The sequence below is a fragment of the Phascolarctos cinereus genome, unplaced genomic scaffold (genome assembly GCF_003287225.1).
Source record: "Phascolarctos cinereus isolate Bilbo 61053 unplaced genomic scaffold, phaCin_HiC Scaffold_5;HRSCAF=322, whole genome shotgun sequence".
In the NCBI taxonomy this organism is placed as follows: domain Eukaryota; kingdom Metazoa; phylum Chordata; class Mammalia; order Diprotodontia; family Phascolarctidae; genus Phascolarctos; species Phascolarctos cinereus.
Window position 1 is genome coordinate 59,713,844 of NW_027555958.1, and position 20,651 is coordinate 59,734,494.

General features: G+C 41.4%; 1 protein-coding gene across 2 annotated transcripts in view; it reads right to left on the reverse strand.

Moving 5' to 3' along the window:
• ELAPOR1 (endosome-lysosome associated apoptosis and autophagy regulator 1) overlaps window positions 1-20,651 on the reverse strand; it is a 109,910-nt gene that overhangs the window by 46,685 nt on the left and 42,574 nt on the right. For both annotated transcript variants that reach the window (XM_021000583.2, XM_021000574.2), the window contains exons 2-3: window positions 4,983-5,103; window positions 3,493-3,685 (exon numbers count right to left, since the gene is read on the reverse strand). In XM_021000583.2, the coding sequence (XP_020856242.1) occupies window positions 3,493-3,685; window positions 4,983-5,103 (314 nt within the window). The remainder of the gene's footprint in view (window positions 1-3,492; window positions 3,686-4,982; window positions 5,104-20,651) is intronic.

Consider the following 20,651-nt stretch of genomic DNA (forward strand, 5'->3'; position numbering starts at 1 on the left):
ATCATAGATTTAGAACTGAAAGGGACCTCAGAGGCCATCAAATCTAACCCTCTCATTTTACAAATGAGGTAACTGAGGCACCCAGAGATTACGTATATTCCTAGTAGTAGTAACAATAGCTAGCATTTATGTAGTGCTATAGTTCAAATCTGGCCTCAGACACTCACTAGCTGTATGATTCTGGGCAAGGCACTTCACCTTGTTTGTCTTAGTTTCCTCATCTGTAAAATGAGCTGGAGAAGGAAACGGTAAACCACTCCAGTATTTTTGCCAAGAAAACCCCAAATGGGGTCACAAAGAATCAGATATGACTGAAACGACTGAAAAACAACATGAAGTGATTTAAGGTTTACAAAGCACTTCACAAATATTATCTCCTTTTATCCTCAAAATAACCCTGGGAGGTAGATGCTATTATCATCTTCATTTTACAGAGGAGGAAACTGAGGCAAACAGATTAAGTGACTGGTCCAGGGTCATCCAGCTAGTAAATGTCTGAGGCCAGGATTTATTCTCCCTGACTCCATTCTCTGGGCCCCCAGCTGCCTAGGATTCGACACTAGATCTTCTTGACTGACACTTTCTCCACCATTCCATCCTGCCTCTTCAAGGTCCTACTGAGCTGGAAAGACTTTGAGTGAGGGCTTAGAGAGGGACTTGCAGGTCAAGTTTCCAAGCATTGGTCTAATGTAAGTTTAGACAGACTAATCACCAGGTTGGTCATGGGTGACAAATTTTAGGACTCAAAAGACTCAAGGATAATCTTCCAAGGTCTAGAGGGGCTGCATGTGTTTCACAGAATCTCAGGGGTGGAAGGGACCAGGAAGTCATCTCATCTGACCTAAACCTCAACAAGAATCTTCTCTCCAACATTCCCGACAAGTGGTCAATGGGTTTCTTCTCGAAGATCACCTTTTGATGAGAAGGAATCCCCCACTTCCTCCTGAGGCAGGCCACTCCATCTCTTAAAAACTCCAGTTGTCAGGAAGTTTGTCCTTACCCAGAACCTAAGTCTGCCCCCTCTGCAAATCCCGCTGGCTGTTCCTAGCTCTGTTCTCTGGGGCCAAGCTTGATGGGAACAAGCCTAATCCCTCCTGCACAAATATGGCAGCTCTGTTCATTGTTTAAGACAGTGATTATGCCCCATCTGAACCTTCTCTTCTCTGGTCTAAGCATCCGCATTTCTTTCAACCCATCTTTAAAGCGGCATGACCTCAGAACCCTCGTCACCCTCCTTGGCTTCCTCTGGACAATTACTAGCCTATCAACGACATCCTTAAAATAGGTATCTAGAACAGAACCCTATCCTCTAGATGTAATCTGACCTGGACATAGTACCGCCAGACTTTCATACTTCCCTGTTTCTGGGTACTATGGGTCTCAATAGAGTATAAGCCCACATTTGCTTTTTTAAAAACTATATTTATTGACTCTCATTGGGCGCTAAAGCTCCCCAGATCTTTTTCAGATGAACCACTATCTAGCCATGCCTCTTCCATATTATATTTGTGAAATTGATTTTTCAAATCCCTCCCTTCCTTCAAGACTCAGCTCAAATATCACCTTTTACATAATGCCTTTTCTGATCCCCCCCAGATTACTAGTGCTTCCCCTCCTCAACTCCCTTGTATTTATATTGTATTTATTCTGAATCTACTTATATGCATATATACATATCCCCTAACAGAATGTAAGTTTCTTCAGAGTGGGGATTGCTTCTTTTTTTCTCTGTTTCCCTAACTCCTAGCCCAGTGACAGACCCAAATTAGAAGCTTAATAAGTGCCTGTTGATGGAACACAAATTTAAATTTATCAGACTTAATACAAGGAGAGATATGGATGAGTTGCAGGATCCATCAACATATCAGAGAGAGTTTTTTGGTTCCTGACTCCATCATCCAGTGATCTCTTCCAACTTGGTGTCATCTGCTCTACCATTCTGATAAGCATATCGTCTATGCCTTCACCTAAATCTCTGATAAAAGTGTTAAGGAGCCTCAGGACTAAGGACAATTCCCTGAGAAACTCTACTAGAGACCCTCTAAGTGACATCAAATCATGAGTGACTCCTCTTTGGGTCAAGTTCTTCAACCAATTCAGAATCTAATTAACTGTGCCATCTATCATCTAACCCACATCTCAGCATGAGAAACTTTGTCTAATACTTTACTGAAATCGATGTACACTCTATCAACAACATTCCCTTGATTTTTACCAGTCTAATAACCCTGTGAAAAGAGGAAATAGATTTGGTCTAGCTGACCTGATCTGGTTGAAATCATGCAGGCTCTTGTGATCACTATTTAATACTTCCTAGAATTTTTCTAAGAATCAAGGTCAAGCTCAGCGGCCTATAGTTTTCAGTCTTTTTTCCCTCTTTTTGGAAAATGGGAAAATTTGTTTTTCTCCACTCTTGCAAAACCTCTCCCTTCAGCTACCAGGTCCACCTTTTCTTTCAAGACCCTTGTAATCACTCAGCAAACTGGAATTAGAACTCAAAGTTCCCAAGTTATTCAGAATAAATGGGAAATGCTTCTTTGCAGAGGTGGGGAACTATGGTTGTGGAACACTATATATAATGCCAGGCTTTTTCGATATGTTGGTTAATTTAGTTGAACTGGATTTTCCCCCTTTTTATTCTTTATTACATAGGGTTGCTCTCTGGGCAGGAGTAGAAAGAAGGATACATTAGAAAACGCAGGTGATGTAAAAACAAAAGATATTGATAATTTTTTAAAAAGAATAAGTGGACAGAATACTTTCTCTCATGGCTTACTAAGTGACTTCAGGTTGTGATTTGCATTGACAGAGGTTATATGCACACTGATGAAATTATAGCTCTTTGAAGTGCTGGAATAAGGCAAAACCTTAAGGGATGAGTTGGCTTATCCAAATACAAGTATCTAAACCAAATAAGATTTTTGTTTTTAAAATGGGAATTTCTTTTTAACTCTTTGCCCTCCAACTCCTTGAAAATAATACCCATCTAGCAGGAGAAGGAGGGTAGTTGTTTATATTAAAGGTGGCAGTGACTGGTTGTGATGGGAAATCATGAATGGCCAGTCTTAGGGAATTGGTCAAGTTATTGATCCTACCCATAACCTAATGACTTTTGAGCTTCTTTCTTTCTCTCATTCTCTCTTGCCCATCTTCATATCCCTTATTAGAAGCAGCTATGGGTAACTAGGTGGTGCAGTGGATAGAGCGTTAAGCCTGGAGTCAGGAAGACCTGAGTTCAAATCTAGCCACAGACACTTACTAACTGAATGACCTTGGGTAAATCCTCATTGAACCATAGTTTCCTCATATATAAAATGGGACTTATAATACCTTCCTTGCTAACCTTAAAGGGTTATTGGAAGGCTCAAAGGAAATAACACATGTGAAAGGTCTTGCTAAACTTGCCCATGCCTGGCTGGCTGGCACTGCAGCCTTCTTCCTAGAGAATCGGGGTTGAGGGGTAAGTATCCCACAGGTGGATGCTAAACTCACGAGGTACAGTTCTCAGGAGACTCAGTGAAGTCTTCATCCATCTCCATGTTGGTCGCTTGGGTGGCAAATCCATGCGGTAATTCATCCCACTCATCGAATCGGATGCCTGTGCCTAGAGAATAGCGGCCTTTGGCACACGGCTTACACGACTGGTCCTTCATGTCCAGGAATTCCCCAGCCTTGCAGGAAAAGGCTAAGAAATTGAACAGAAGCTGGGTTACTGTTAAGGTTATTGCTCATGGGAGCGTTGATGAGTGGCAGCTGTACATGGTGGGGGGGACGTCTTGATGCCTAATAGAGAGGAACAGAATCAGCCGGGAGGCACAGGGTTCTGCCTAGTAAGGCTTAGCAACTTAGGAGCTAAAACTGTTCATTCCCATTCCACTTGCCTCAGGCAAAATCCCTCTGGTTTTAACACCAGTTGAGAGGTGCCTTTCCTATGATGAAAGTTCTTCAGGGAAAGAGATATCACTGATTTTCATGTAAAACTATTTGTGTCTCATAATGTCTTCATAAAATCATAGACAGCCATAGAAAAGGACTTTAGAGATTCCCCAGTCCATCTCCTTCACTTTGCAAATAAGGAAATGGGTGGGTGGGGGGAGGGGAGTTAATTGACTGACTAGCATGAGGCCACACAGGTACTAAGTAGCAACGCCAGAATTCAAACTCATATTTTTTTAGTGTATATGATAATTCATTTGCTTAGGATTTCTTGGCCTGGTTAAGGCCCTTTTAAAGGCAGCCTAACTTTGAGCAACCTTCATATATACATTTTTAAAAAACGTTCTCAGTATCATCCCCAACTCTTAAAAATGTTCTTTATTCCAGTTCCCTAATTATCAGTTCTTCCCCCCTTTTCCTGTCTTATCAGAAGAGTAAAGAGAAAACAGGTGCCAACGGTTTGAAAGGTTATGATCGTTAAGTACAGAGTTACACAAAATGGGAATGTGAGCTTCAGACAAGTCCTCATGTTTCTGAATGCACAATCAGGCTCACCCGCCAAATGAGATTTATATTTCTCTGAATTGACACTCAATGTACTTTAAAGGTCTGCCTCTGCAGCAATCCATCTTTCCTGGCTTCCTTTCCAAGAAGGAAAATGGGCTGCAATCTTCACTAATGAGTGATTATAGCTGCCCAGTGAACGACTAGGCTAAGAATGCATAAACATAAAGGAAACTAAATATGCAAAAGAAGAAAACATCTGAATGCAGCACAGCTGGAATTCTACATTCTTATTCCCCAAGATCCAAAAAAAAAAAATTCAAGCATTAAGTCTGTATCATAAAAAACATTTCTCTACCAAGGGGGTGGGGGTGGGGTGGGGAAGAAAGGCCAAGTGTTTGGGAAAAACAATCTGATTTTCCCAAGACTTCCTTCCCCTTCCGAAACTGAGGAGTAACAGGGCTTAGAGCTGACAGTTCTGTGCCAAGCAAGGACACGGCAGAGGCAATATGCACGGTGAGCGGGGAGTGACAGCTACTTACAGCATTCAGTGCCTTTGACTGGATCAGGTAGGCTGGTGCACAGTCCAGGTGTGTGCGGCACGGCGACCCTCCATCTGGAGCCCAGGCTGTCACACGCAGTGTACTCGTAGTGATACTCAGACTGTGGGGGAGAGAGAGAAAACACCAGGCGGTGAGGATGGGGCAGTCATCCAGCACACATAAGCACACCTGTTATCCACTGCCTCTCCAAATAGGATCCAAGGATTCCAAGGAGTCCAAGCTCCCTGGATACCCTAGAAGTACTCTTAAGGGTTGGACTGATCATCAGTAATGGAAATGACTTGGTTCATTTTTCTTGGCTGGGATGTTATCCCCTCATTGGAATGGCAAGTTTTTCACAAAGATATTTTAAGATCCTCTCTCGTTCCTTGCAAATAAAGGTACACTGACCCACAGGACTGAGAGCCAAGATAACGAGGGAGAACAGAACAAAAAGGGGTGGTGTGAGTGTGTGTTGGCACAGGGGAAGAGTCTGGATTGCCCCAAACTGAAGAAAGGATGAATTCCCATGAGAAAGGGTCCATCCAGGCCACAGAAAAAATCAAACACGTTATGATTGTAGCTGTTGTGCCCTGTATCCCTCAGGTTCCTTCCCACCCTGGAAGACTATAAATCGCTGCCTTGCACTTGATAAATACTACGACGGGGATACAGCAGGATATTAGGGGACTCTCTTTTCTTATCCCGCACTAGCTGGATGTAAAATCTATTCACTGTCCTTACAATTCTCTCTTCCATAGAATAGATAATTCCCAGTCCAGTTCAATTATCGAATTAGCTGTAGAAAGAATTAATTTAGCAATGAACAGTCAAGCATTGTTTCAAAGAGGGAAAACACAACAGATGTGCCAGATGTCCTTATAAACTCTTTTATTTTTTAAACATTGTTTAAACACTTTAAACATTAAAAATAAAAACAATGGAATTGATCACAATGTGGCTTCTGGTCTCTGTTTCATCTGTACGCTGCCACTTACCTGAAATGGTTTAAAACCTGAAAAACCTGAAGTAGATTTCCTCTGTTCTGGCTGCCCACATGGAAAGAAATGAAGGCAAAGATTCAGAGTGTCTTAGAGCTAAGGGAGAGCTTAAAGGTCATCTAATCTAACTCCCTCATTTTAACGATGAAGATACAGGGCCAGAGAGATGAAAAGACTTAGGCAAAAATCACAACCACAAGTGAGTGACAGAGAACAGTCTCCTGGGCCTCAGTTTCTTATTTTATTAAAATGAAACTTGGTGGCCTAGTGGATAGAGGGCAAGTCTTGGAGTAAGAAAGACCCAAGTTCAAATCCTGCCTCAAACAGTGATTACTTGTAGGACCCTGGGCAAGTCATCTACCCTTTCTGTACCTCCTTTTCTTCATCTGTAAAATAGGGATAATAATAGTACTTAACTTAGAAGGTTGCCACAAGGGTCAAATGAGTTAATGGATGTAAAGCACTTTGCAAACCTTAAGGTGCTAAATTCAAATTGTCATCATCATCATTATTAAAATGAAAGAACTAGATGGCCTCTAAAGTCCCCATCAGTTCCAGATCTACTGACCTTTGAACCTAGGTTTTTGGTCCCCTCCCCCCTGTATTTTCTACCTTAAATCCATGTAATAAAGAATCACCAAAAACTACATGAAGGTTAGGAATGAATGGATTTCAGGTCTACTGTGAGGCGGTATAATCTTAGACTGTACCAGAATCAAAAGCAAACAGCTTTATTCTCTGGATAGGGGAAAACAAGCATGGATAACAATGAACATATTGTTTCCAGTTCTGAAGTAAAGAGCTTCTGATAGCAATTTAAAAAATAATTTTGGAATTTTGTTTTAATATGCATCAATTAAAAATATTTATTGAGCACTTATTGCATACCTAGCACAAGAAATATTAGGTACTGAGTTTAGCCAGATGCAAGGAGCAGGGATTAACATTTGGAAAATTTCAAGATTTTTTCTTTTTCCACCACTTCTTGCTTCAGGTCTGGCTGCCAGCTCTATCTAGGAAAGAGGCCTGGGCTAGGTAGAGAAAGGAGACCCATTTTTGCCCAGATGTCAATCAATATATAGTGACAATGATGGGGTGCTTGGGTGGTTGTACTCGGACCCCAATTCCATGACCATGTTTCTCCCTAGCCTCAGAAACACTATCCCTGGCAGTTTCTCCCCAGCCCAAGGACACTGTGCCTAGCAATTACTCATGAGTGGGCCCCAGCAAGACCCTTATCTCTCCCTGGTACAGTTATAAACATCATCTGAGGGAATTATTAGTTTGAACTGGCTTTGCACTGGGTCATATTCTTACCCACTGGACTATCTATACTACTGCCCTACCTCATTATCTACATCCTGGACTCCTCATTATCTGTATTCTAGACCTAAGACATATGTATACTCCCTAAAGTCAATCTCATTTAACGAGACATTGACTGGCGGCAGACCAGACAACTCTCAGTTACCCCTGACCATTAGTTAACTTAGTGACTTTGCAGGCCTAAAACCACACCTCCATGGTCCACCCCACTCCCCCCCCCCAGGCTTGTGGGCTTTTCCTAGTGAACTCTGGGTAAAACGCCTTCTCAGTAGATATAAAAAAGTGCAGGTTCCTTTAAGAACTGACCACTTCTTAACCACTCCCTAATCCCATCCTGAATCACCTAGTTAGCATATCTGGCATGTGTTTTATTATATTTTATCCTATATAAACTTTAACTGTATCCCTCTACGGTTGCAGGTTCCTTAAGAATCCTTGCCCACTACATAGCGTAACAATAAATCCTTGCCAACTTGACTCCAAGAACGCTTGAGTCTGTGAATTCATTCCAGATGACCCCATCCTGTACTTTGGTCTTTGAGGGGTCTCAACCTCTCAGACTGCAACAACACTTTGGGCTAGCCACTTCTGGGGATCCCATTTTCCTCATCTTCCTCATCTCCCTACCTCACAAGGAGGTAAGGAGAAGAATGTCAACATATTTGTAATGCATTGAAACCCTTTAGTTTGTTTTTAAAGAGTACTGTATAAATTCTAGGCCTGATTATCCTAAACAGAAAGTTTCTACTATTCAGTAGCTATATTAATTGTAAATAGCCACTTTTCTTCTCCACCAGAGTAAGCAAAGATTTACCTCTGGCAAGTAATAAATAAGTGGCAGTTAGGTGGAGCAGTGGAGAGAGAGCACCAGGTCTGGAATCAGAAGACTCATCTTCCCAAGTTCAAATCTGACCTCAAACACTGACTAGCTGGGTGATCCTGGGCAAATCACTTAACCCTGTTTGCCTCAGTTTCCTCATCTGTAAAATGAACTGGAGAAGGAAATGGCAAATGACTCTAGTGTGTTTGCCAAGAAAACCCCAAATGGGGACACAAAGAATTGGACACAACTGAAAAACAACTGAACAACAACAAAGGTAAAAAATAATGATTGAACTGACTTTATTAGTTGCACAAAATCCTGGGCATGGAAAAGAACAGAAAAAAGTCTGCTGTCTCTGTGCCTTTGGGAAGGTACCTCTAGCACCACTGTGCAGCAAACACATGTAGACACACAGCCCTTCCCTCCTACCTCCTCTCACTCACTTTGTAATAATAAATACGTAGGTGAGGCCCTCAGTTTAGGAACATGCCTCTCTAAGGAACTGAGTAGGTCAGTGTTCTCTGCCAGTCAGGCTCAACCCCATACCCCTCAGAAGGGCTGTTATAAAGCTAATGTGTTCAGTAGGAGAGTTTCTCTTCAGTCTGATTGCATTTTCCCCTTGGGGAGATAAATGGAACAATTCCATTTCTTTCTGTCTTCTTTCATCTGTTCCCCCGTGGGTCCTACTGTGGTGGGAGGTTTCCCAGGCAAACGGCAGTTTTAGACCTTAGACAAATTTCCTTTCAAATAAATACGTGCTAATTTATTCATTGTTATCTGGATAGATTTACAGCAGCCAGGGTGACTGTCCCTTGTGATGGTTCCAAGTCTGTATTATCCTGAGATAATTACACCATTAAAAAGAACTTTAAAGGGGGGCAAATGACAGGTAAAAGAGGGAAAGAGAGAGAAAATTCCTCAGGTGCACTGAAAGTCCTGTGGATAAATCACCTTCCTTGGTATACCTATGTCAGTTTGCCTGAGGCCCTCCCTGAAACATATGTAGATAACTTACACATTTACAAATAGTACAGAATTTATAATTAATCACGGCCAGTCCAGACAAATACCCAGTACCCTGCACACTGCACACCCTTTTCCTAGCTGAAAAACAGCAAAAAACTGACTATTCTTTTAGGGAAGAATGGAGAGGTCCTAGTACACTTGTCAGGCACAGCATAACTTCTTAATTCCGACAGGAACAGAGATGAAACACTAAAGTTCTACTCCTCTGAGGCCAGATATGAAGTATCTCCCTTTTCAGCTCCTTATTCATCCCTGCTGGCTACTGAGTACATTAGGAGTTCAAGGACATGCACCTCAGGGCCATGGAGGCTCCAGTCCATCCTAACTGGCTCCAGTCTACCCTGAAACGTGGGTCCATATGCTCTGCCATTACATATTGGTGTTGGTGACAAACAGATGTATTTCTTGTGCTATGTCCCCACAGCATCTCAGATTCAACATATAATAAAACTAACATTTATACAGAGCTCACTATGCACCAGAGACACTGCTAAGTGCTTTACAATTATTATCTCCTTTGATTCCCACGATAAAACTCAGGGGGTAGGTGCCATTATTATCCCCATTTTACAGATGTGGAAACTGAGGCAAACAGAGGTTAATGACTGGCCCAGGGTCACCCAGCTATTAAGAATTTGAAGTGAGATTTTAACTCTGGTCTTCTTAACTTCAGGCCCAGCCCTGGCTCTACTGCATCACCTAGCTGCCCTCTAAATTATCTTAAACATATCCTTAAACATATCCTAACAACTCCTGTTTCCCTCCCCACGCCCCCCAAGTCCCTCATCTTCCCAATTTCCCTATTTCCATCAGGGGCACTACTATCCTTTCAGTCCCCTGATTTCACAATCTCTGTGTCATCCTTGCTTTCTCATTCTTTCACACTCGCATATCCAATAAAGTATCAAGTCTCGTTGTTTCTATTTTCACTCAATCTACACTCTGGCCAAATGAATCTTCTTACTGTTCCATTTCCCACCTTTGAGCTTTTGCCCCAACTTGACAGTCATACTTGGAATGGTCTTTCCTGCTTCCAGGAATCCCTACAGCTTCCTTCAAAACTGAGCTCAAGTACCATCTTTAACACAAGGTTTTCTAATTCCCCTCACTGCTAGTGCTTCCCTGCCATTATGTTGTATTTACATTGTACGTACTCTATATCTACTTATATGTGTACACATCATTTCTCTCCATAGAATGTAAGCTCCTTGAGGGCAGTTATTGTTTAATTTTTTTCTTTGTATCCCTAGCATTTAGTGCAAAGCCTGAAAGAGTAGGTATTTAATCAATAGATGAATCAATCAGTTGATTGATCAATGACCCATAGCATGTACACAACTCTGAGAGACCTGGTGTACAGATTGACCTCACAGTTGAGTGACCTGGACTCTTGTAGTGGTATACAATAGAACTGTCACCACTGACCTGTAAAGTCCTGCTTCTGAACAATGTGCACTCAGCACCCCCAAACGCAAGACTAGGGTTAAGAGAAGTATATGTTCTCTATTTCTTCAATCTCAATTTTGTGTTGCAAAAAGGAAGATGTAAGCATAGTTGTTAGAAGTTTCCTACTTCTAACAACTGGACCTAACCGTTTCAAATCACCACAAAGACAGTTGTTGCTGTTCAATCATTTCAGTCATGTCTGACTCTTTGTGACCCCATTTGGGGTTTTGGCAGAGATACTGGAGTGGTTTGCCATTTCCTTCTCCAGCTCATTTTACTGACAGGGAAACTGAGGCAGATAGGGTTAACTGACTTACCTAGGGTCATACACCAGTAAGTGTCTGAGGTCAGATTTGAATTCAGGAAGATGAGTCTTCCTCTCTCTTTTTTAATCACAAAAGGGAGGAGAGATACAGGGTGATACTAGCATACACAGATGAATCAAATGAGGGTTTTTGAGGATGGGAGGGACATGGGTATGTTTGTGAGCAGTAGGGAAGTAGCCAGCAGACAGGGAATGATTGATGAATGGTGGAAGTATGGGGTAGGAGAGAACATTGGCCTAGATGGAGGAAAGGAACACAAAAAAGACAGACTCACTGGAAGTAAATGTCACCTTTACAATTTTGCCCAGAGGTGCCTCCAACTTCCTCTCCCAAATTTATAAAAATTACAAAAAGTGCAGATTATATCCTAAATGTCCTGTTGTCTGGATTCCCTTATTGAATCTGATAGCAAGTGTGTATTTGGTAACTTTTCTTTTCTTTCCCCACAAAGGACCAAATGTATTTTTTTTGGTTATAAAAGCTGAGTAAGTGTTGAGTCCACAGGACACAGCCTTCAGCTTTGGACAACTTTTAAAACTTATTCATCAGTCTTTTGCATTGTACCTTTCCCTGAAATATAGGTACTGTCCAAAAATTTTCTGACATCCTTATTTTTTTTTTACCATTGTGGCCAGGAACAACTGAATTTGATATAAATTTGATGTCATTTTCTTCAAGAATTAACTCATCTTGAGAAGTGGAACCAATAACATCTGGTCTCATACACTTTGTGGAAGTGTTTTTCATCCAGGAAGTTTCTGATTTTCAATGAGTAAGCCATTCTCTTAAAAAACAAAATTGATAGGGAATCGAATATACACAGACCTTGTCTCACACAGAAAACCGAGGGTAGAGCCTTTGATCATGTTTTGCACCTGTCGACAGATTATGCAAGTTGTGAGCTTCTTTAGATGTTCCCAGCACCTGTCAGACTGGGGCTTTTTACTCTTTTTTCCAAGGAAACTAAATTCAACATTGGTGGGGTTGAAATCTCTTCACAGGATTCCTCCGGGGAAGCTTCAAAATAACTCTGTCCCTTCAGAGAAATGTCAACATTTTCTGGCATGTGTGCCCCGAGAATGATCTTCATCTCATTGTGCAGGGGCCAAAGAGCTAATAAGGAATTGTTATTATACCTTCCCTTTCTTTGTTTTAAAATTTATTTATTTTAGTTTTAGTTTTCAACATTCACTTTTATAAGACTTTGAGTTTCAAATTTTTTCTCCCTCCCTCTCCTCTCCTGCCCCCAAGACAGCATGTAATCTGATATAGGCTATTCATGTATTAATATTAAACATATTTCCATATTAATCATGTTGTGAAAGAAGAATCAGAACAAAAGGGAAAAACCACGAGAAAGAAAAAACAAAAAAAAACCTAAGTGAAAACAGTATACTTTGATCTGCATTCAGACTCCATAGTTCTTTCTCTGGATGTGGATGGCATTTTCCATTATGGTTCTTTTGGAATTGTCTTAGATCATTGTATTGCTGCGAAGAACCAAGTCTATCAAAGCTGATTATCATACAATGTGGCTGTTACTGTTTACAATGCTCTCCTGGTTCTGCTCACTTCACTCAGGATCAGTTCGTGCAAGTCTTCCCAAGTTTTTCTGAAATTGCCTGCTCATCATTTCTTACAGCACAGTAGTATTCCACTACATTCATATTCCACAACTTGTTCAGCCATTCCCCAATTGATGGGCATCCCTTCAATTTCCAAGTCTTTGCCACCACAAAAAGAGCTGCTATAAATATCTTTGTGTATATGGGTCTTTTTCCATTTTTTATGAACTTTTTGAGATACAGAACCAGAAGTGGTATTGCTGGATCAAAGAGTATGCACAGTTTTATAGCCCTTTGGGCATAGTTCCAAATTGTTCTCCAGAATGGTTGGATCAGTTCACAACTCCACCAACAGTGCACTGGTGTTTCAATTTTCCTACATCTTCTCCAACATCTATCATTCCCCTTTTCTGTCATATTAGCCAATCTGATAGTTGTGATGTTGATTTGCATTTCTCTAATCAATAGTGATTTACAGCATTTTTTCATATGACTATAGATGGCTTTAATTTCTTCATCTGAAAACTGCTTGTTCATATCCTTTGAAAATTTATCAACTCCCTTTCTTTTTTTTTTAGGTAAATTATTTGGTGCCCAGGGAATGCATTTAAAGGGCAAAATAAGGCTTTCCTGACATTCAGACAACACAACCATCTAATCCAAAACTGTCTCTGGTGCCACAGTTAATGGTCTGGAAACAAAGCATCATAGTGAACTAGTCCTTAGCAATCACCACTGGTCTAAATTGACCAAAAATAACACCTGAACTCTTGCATGGCAGAACACGGATTACATGGAGCTGGATGACTCAAAGTCTACATCTGGTTTTTGTAGATTGGAGGAGCAAAGGCAGATAAGAAATATGATGAGGAAAAGCAAAGGTGGAGTGTCAGGGAGCAGCTGAGTCTGCCTAGGATGAGCTTCCTTCAGTCAGTACAGGACTTGGAAAGGTATTTGTAATCCACTTGTTTTTTTTTTCCATGTGTGGACAGTTAGGTCAATTTTTTTCTTGAGTGACCACAGGATTTGTTTAAGAGGCTCTGCTTTGTTTTGGGGCTTGATGCAATCAGCACAGTCATCTGCAAACAACATCTGAAGGACCTAAACATTATTGACCAGCTAGGTGGCACAGAGGATAGAGCACTGGGTCCAAGTCAGGAATACCTGAGTTCAAATCCAGCCTCAGACATTTATTAGCTGTATGACCCTGGGCAAGTCACTTAACAGTAAAATGGGGTAATAATAGCACCTATCTCCCAGGATTGCTGTGAAGATCAAAGGAGACAGTATTTATACAGTGCTTGGCATATAGTAGGCATTTAATAAATGTCTTTTTTCCCTTTTCCTGAAGATCATCCCTCTAGTAGTTGGATTCTCTGGCGGACATCCTTCTTGACAGTGGTAAACTCATTTTTGGTTGGTTAAGAGCCTGCGATGCTTGTTCAAGCCTCCCTCGGTAGATATAATCAAAGCTCTCTCTGCTGTTCATGGACCATAGTTTGAGCTGGAAAGGATTTCAAGATCCGTCTCAGTAACTGCTTAAATGCTTTTTATATTTGATCACATGACTTGCCAAGGTCACACAGTTCGTGATAGGAGTGGGATTTGAACCCAAGTCCTCTGACTCTGAAGCTAGTGTTCTCTTCCACTACGATGTGTGTTTCTAACACACGCAAGGGAGGCACCTTGTTGGTTGTTGTTCAGTCGTGTCCGACTCTTCATGACCCCATTCGGGGTTTTCTTGGCAAAGATTCTGGAGTGGTTTGCCATGTCCTTCTTCAGCTCATTTTACAGATGAGGAAACTGAGGCAAACAGGGCTAAGTGACTTGCCCAGGGTCACCTAGCTAGTAAGTGTCTGAGGCCAGATTTGAACTCAGGAAGATGAGTCTTTCTGATTTTGTGTCCTGCACTCTATCTACTGCAAAACCTAGCTACCCTCACTTTGTTGGAGGACAGTCTTTAAGGAAGCATTTTGCTCTACCAAATCAAATGCTTTTTTTATAGTAAACTAACCACAAAGATGGTTGGATCTTATATTTTCTGCTCTGCACCTAAGATGTGATCTGCTGTAGAATGCATTTGCAAAAACCTGCCTATTCCCTTCTTATACTGTCACTAAGAATGCTCTGTGTGTGTGTGTGTGTGTGTGTGTGAGGACTGATCAAGAGAATTTAGTCCCCCTCCACAACCCACTTGATGAAATTACAGTACATGCGGGCCAGATAACAAAGATGGTGATGTGTTAAGGTTATGCTCCTTTCAGAACGGTTGCTTTTACAATCTATTGTGAGCCTTACACCCTACGTGACCTATTCTCAGATTATGAAGGGTGACAAACTAAAACCAAGCCTTCCCTACCAAAGAGTTCACCCCTTTCAGACTTTGGAGGGCCAGAGAGGGTAAAGGAGGTGTGAAATTCTTCCATCGACTTGAAGGGATTATAGGACTAGCTATCATGGAATCACATGGAATCCCTTATTCAAACCTGCTTTCAGAAAAGGATCTAATGAGAAGTGCAATCATCCCAAGGTATAAATACAAATGGCTTAGTGTGTTTCCACTGCCAGGCCTTTTAACAGGAGACAAAAATTAAGACAACAGTAATGAATTGGTAAATGTGGAATTCCAGCCATCAGGAAGCTATTGGGAGTGATATACAACAGTCTGAATCCTTCTTGGGAATTGTGCAGTGATGTGGCTTTGAAGAAGTTTTCCAGCCCTGAGTGTCTCAAATGTCTTTCCCCAGTGGCTTTTACAAAGGAAAAGCAAGCTCTGAAGAGGCAGTTATCCCTGGCAGTAGAAAAGAGAGCCAACTGTAGAGGAAGAACACAGCTCCTAAGAGGAAATCGTTCTTTGCCTTTTCTTTTGTGCCTCTTCCACAGTGGCAGGTAGGTGGTAGGAAGGGAGAGGATTCTCCCCCACCCCCACCCTCACCCATCACTGGCAATGGAATTTTTCAGTACAGAAATTCACTCAGTTGGAGACACTGTGCCCCAAAGACAGGAGACCCTGATAGTCCAGCTGAAAAGTTGGGTTTAGCTACAGACAGAACCAGGCCAATGAAGGTCAGGGGAATGACCTGTCCAGCAGAGATGCTGTATCCAAGGGAAGGAATGGGAGGACACCATAAGGGAAGACACTGCCAGAGGTGTGAGTTGCTTTGGCCATGTATATGCCCTACAGATAAGCCCTTGTACCAGTGCACTCTAAGTGTGTGCCCACTCTTCCCACTGAGGTTGTGTATATTTATCCTAGAGTGAACTCCAGGGTTATGGAGAGAATGTAGAGATATCATGCCATTTCAGTAAATGTCTTTGCTTTGAGCTAATTGTGTCAACTGGCTTTTAAAGGTGAATGCACCAGGGAGGGCTAAGGAAGGAGGACCCACAGAGTACCCAAAACCTGGGTTAGTTGTCCCTCAGGAAATTCTACCTTTGAGTTGGGGGGGGGGCAAACGTGAGAGTTATAGCTTATTCTTATAAAGATTCTGTAGAGCTAAGAAAGTTGGGTATGTGTGGCAGCAGTTACTGATGTTTTCTCAATTACCTTTTTTTCCTTAAATAAGCTACATCACCTTTCCCATTGTTTTCTTTCCCGCCTCAGAGAGCCAGCCCATATAATAAAGCATAAAGGAAGAAAAAAGATTCTGCAAAACTAAACAATGTATCAATGTTATATACAGTATCATTGTTCTTTAAGAAATAATGAAGGGGATAGTTTTAGAAAAACTTGCATGAACTGATGCAAAGTGAAGCAAGTAGAACCAGAAGAATAAATTATAAACAATATTGTAATGATAATCAACTTGGAAAGACTTGAGACAATTCTTAGCAATACAATGATCCAAGACAATTATGAAGGATTTAGGATGAAAAATGCTATCCACTTTCAAAGAAAGAACTGATGGGGTCTGAATGAATTCAGATCGGAGCACACTTTTTTTACTTTCTTAATTTTTCTTTTTTTTTTTCTGTGTTTTCCTTTACAACATGACTAATACAGAGATATGTTTTGCATGACTTCATATGTATAAGCTATATAAGGGGCAGCTAGGTGGTGCAATGGATAGAGCACTGGCCCTGGAGTCAGGAGGACCTGAGTTCAAATCCAGCCTCACACTTGACCCTAGCTGTGTGACCCTAGGCAAGTCACTTAACCCCAATTGCCTCACCACAAATAAAAAATCTAGATAAGATATATCAGACTGCTTTCCTACTCAAGGGAGGAAAGAGAATTTGGAATGCAAATTTTAAAAGATGAATGTTAAAAGTTGTGTTTACATGTAATTGGGAAAAAATATTTTTTCAAAGAAAGAAAGATTTGAGGACTCTAATCAACACAGATCAAAACAATTCCAAAGGACTAGTGACGAAACATGCTCATCACCTCCAAATAGAGAGTTGATGGACTCAGTATGTACATTTAAGTATCTTCCTTTTCTTTTCTTGACATAGCTAATGTAGGAATTTGTTTTGCATGGCTATACATATTTGTAATGGAAAAGAGGAGGAAGGCAAGAATTCAAAACTAAAAATAAAATAATATTGAATTTAAAATGTTATATGCGGTATCATACAACTATGGCCCCCCATTTCCAAAAAGGAGTAAACCATCTTCTTTTGTTTAGTAGTAACAATATCTATGATTTTTTTTCATTTATTAAGGATCCTTCCTTCTATCATATATCTTAAGGATCTATCCTTCAATTCCATCAAAATTGCATTGCCTTGAACACATACCTCCCCTATTTGTTAGTATTATGTATAATGGCTTAGTCTAGTTATTCCTTCCATCTTTATCTTCTTCAGTGCTATTTCTGTTTCCCTATGAAATAGATTGGGGACTATGATGTTAGATTCCAAATATTGTGGCTTCACTATATTTGATGGAGAAAATAGTTTATTATAGTAATCTTGACAGATATTTTTCATTAGTTTGTTGTTCTTCCAGTTTAACTCTTAATTGCTCTCAGAATGTCCTAGCTTTCTATAAACACTTCTTAGAACTTACCACCCTCTTCCTTGTAAGATTTTATAAAACTTTTGTATTTTAAATCAATGTTGCCCTTCACTATATTATCTCTCCTCTTGGCAATGAGGTCACCTATTATCTGGCTAAGATGGTTTCTCAGTTCTTTCGATCTCCTCATTGTGACAATTGGTTTTCATTGCTTAGACTTCCTTTGGAAAAGGTGCTGGTCTGTGCTGATGTCTGTTCTTTTAAAGATTTCCCACTTTTCATCATAAATCATTTGTTTAAATAGGTTGGGTTGAAGGTAATTTTATTTGCACATTAAGCCTTATACTTGTATTCAAGAACAATCAGTTTCACAGATTCAAGACAGGGTAAGTATGACTAGACAGCAGTTCCTCCATTTAAAAAATACACACACACACACACACACACACACACACGAACTGGAGATTTTAGTGAATTGTTTGATTAATGTGTCATTAGCGTGATAACAGCATTCACAAAGGCTAAAGTACTCAGATCTTTCTGTTGCTGTATGCTATCCTGGGCAGCATACATCTCAGATACTGCATTCAGTTCCAGGTACTACATTCTAGGAAATACACTGAATAAAGCTCAGGGGAAAATGATCATAATGCCATATGAGGATTAGTTGAAATAACTAGGTATATTTAGCCAGGAAAAGAGAATACTTAGGGAACAGTCACCAACCACTTATTGAACATTTCAAACTGGATGTCCTACAGACATCTCAAACCCAGCATATCCAAAATAGGACTCCCTATCTTTTTCCCCAAGCCCATCTTTTAAATTTCCTTTTTACTATGGAGGACGCAACCATCCCTTCTAGCTACCTGGGTTTGCAACCTTGGTATTACCCTCATCTCACTTCTTTTGAGGCAGTTGGTGTTGGGTGACTTGCCCAATGTCATGCAGCCAGTTTCAGAGACCAGATTTGAACTCAGGTCTTCTCGACTCCAGGGATGGTGCTCTATCCACTGTGCCACCTAGCTGCCCCCACCTCCTCACTTTCACTCTGCCCATATATTCAAAATCAACTGCCAAATCTCATCATTTCCATCTCCACCACATCTCTGCCTGAGTCTCCTTTCTCACACAGCCACCATCCTGATTCAGGCTCTTATTACCTTTCATCTCAGCTATTACAATAGCCTTCCAGCCTCAAGTCTCTCCCCGATCTAATCCATCCTCCACACAGTGATTTTCCTATAGTCCATGTCTGACCATTTCACCCCTCTACTCAATGAGCTCCACAATTTCCCTACTGCTTCTGGGACAAACTAGAAATGCTTCTTCCGATATGTCTCTCCTCTCTTCACACTAGATGGTACCTGCCATACTGGCCTGCTTTCTATTCCTCATGTGCACTTTTGAATCAGCTATCTAAGCACCTTCGCACTGGCCATCCCCCCTAGACCTGAAATGCGCTCCTTCCTCACTTGCAATCCCTGGTTTTCTCCAAGATTCAGTTCAAGTGCCACCCACTATGCTGTCTCCTTCCCCAGTCCTCCTCACTGCTCATGCTTTCCCCTCTAAGATTAAGTTGTATGCACTCTGAATCCTATCTACACAAGTCTGTGATCCCTGTTAGAATGTGAGCAAAGGAGTATTTTGCCTTTGTCTTTGTATCCCCAGCTGCAGCACACACCAATAATAAGCACTTGGTAAGCACCTGTTGGTTGTTGTTTGTCCTTTGTTTCCAAGAGGACCAATGACATGGGGTGATGTCTTGACTCATGAGTGAATTGGATTTAAGTGAGGCAGAGTTGCACAAAGTCATCTGCTTCACTCTTTCTTCCAGAGTCATCTTGACAAAAGTCAAGATGACCGGTGATGGCCTGGGATGCAGTGGATGACCTTGGCATCTTCCATGTTTGACCAAGCTCTAAGGGCTCCACAGCACCTGCCTCAGCCATCTTTGTGGCCATTGGGTTAAATTGTTTTTACCTGCCCATTTCACTGGAAGAAGTCTTCACGTATTGGGGGTAGACATCCCCCTAATTCACCAACAGGTTTGAGGCCTGTTGGCTACCCTCAACCTGGTTTAGCTCACCTGCCAAGATGATCTTACCAGGATGTGGCTACTGCACATGCTAGTTTCTTGGAGCCACAAGTGAAAGTTGAGTGCCAGGTTGATACCAGAATTAGATAAGCAGCCCTGAACAGTCCTCACACCAGAGGTGTTAGTCCTCTTTGAACACCCTATACATCTGGCTTGTTAATTGATTAATTCAAGCAAGGATGGCCATTTTGTTGAGAATGTTGCAGAAGGGATCTTTTTCGGGTCAGAGTGGGACCATATGGGCTCTGGGGTTTTGGTCAATTCTGAAATTCTCTCCCTCTGTGACTGTGTCACTCTTGTACAAACTCCCATTCTCGCAACAAGAAGGGGATCAGCATGACCCAGGCCTCTAGTGTTTGCTTTGGCAAGATCTGAGCCTGAGGTAACAAACTAGTTCTTAGGCAAACCCGGATTCAGATTAGTGCCAGAGGGAAGCAACTGGAGTGTTTCAGCAGTTTGCAATCCTGCTGCCCTGCCCCCCACCACTATCCTCTCTCTTTGGCACCCCTACCCCAATCTCAGGTGGAGCAGAACCCTCCAGGGGAGTCACAAGGGTAGCTGTTCCCATCCCACTGGGATTATGCATTGGGCTGAAATACAAGTCAAGAAAACATAGATGTGCATGAGGCCAGGGAAATGTATCTGAAGCCTAACTTTGTGCCTTGCACACAAGCATGCAATAAATATTTAATCACTGACACAGTTGTAAATCATTCTTTTCTTGGCAAAAATAGGTACTAAAAGGGGTCTCTGCTAATTAAACTCACAGGATTTAGAGATGCAAGGGAACCTAAGAGATTATTTAGCCCCACCCCCTCATTTTATAGATGAGGAACCTGATCCCAGAGGTACTAAGGGTGACTAAGATCACATAGGAAGCAGTCTGCATTGAAACCAGGGTCCCGACTCCCAACCCCATGCTTTTTCTCCTGCTCTCTCAAACTCCACCAAAAAGACAATGTGACTTCTAGACCCCTTCCCAAACCTCAGAACCAGTTACTGAGAAAGAATGGAATGAGAGAGAATGAGCTCATTTTCCTCAAGTTGAGAAAGCTCACTATGTGTGCCTGGAGAACTGGGTGGGATGTTATAAAATAA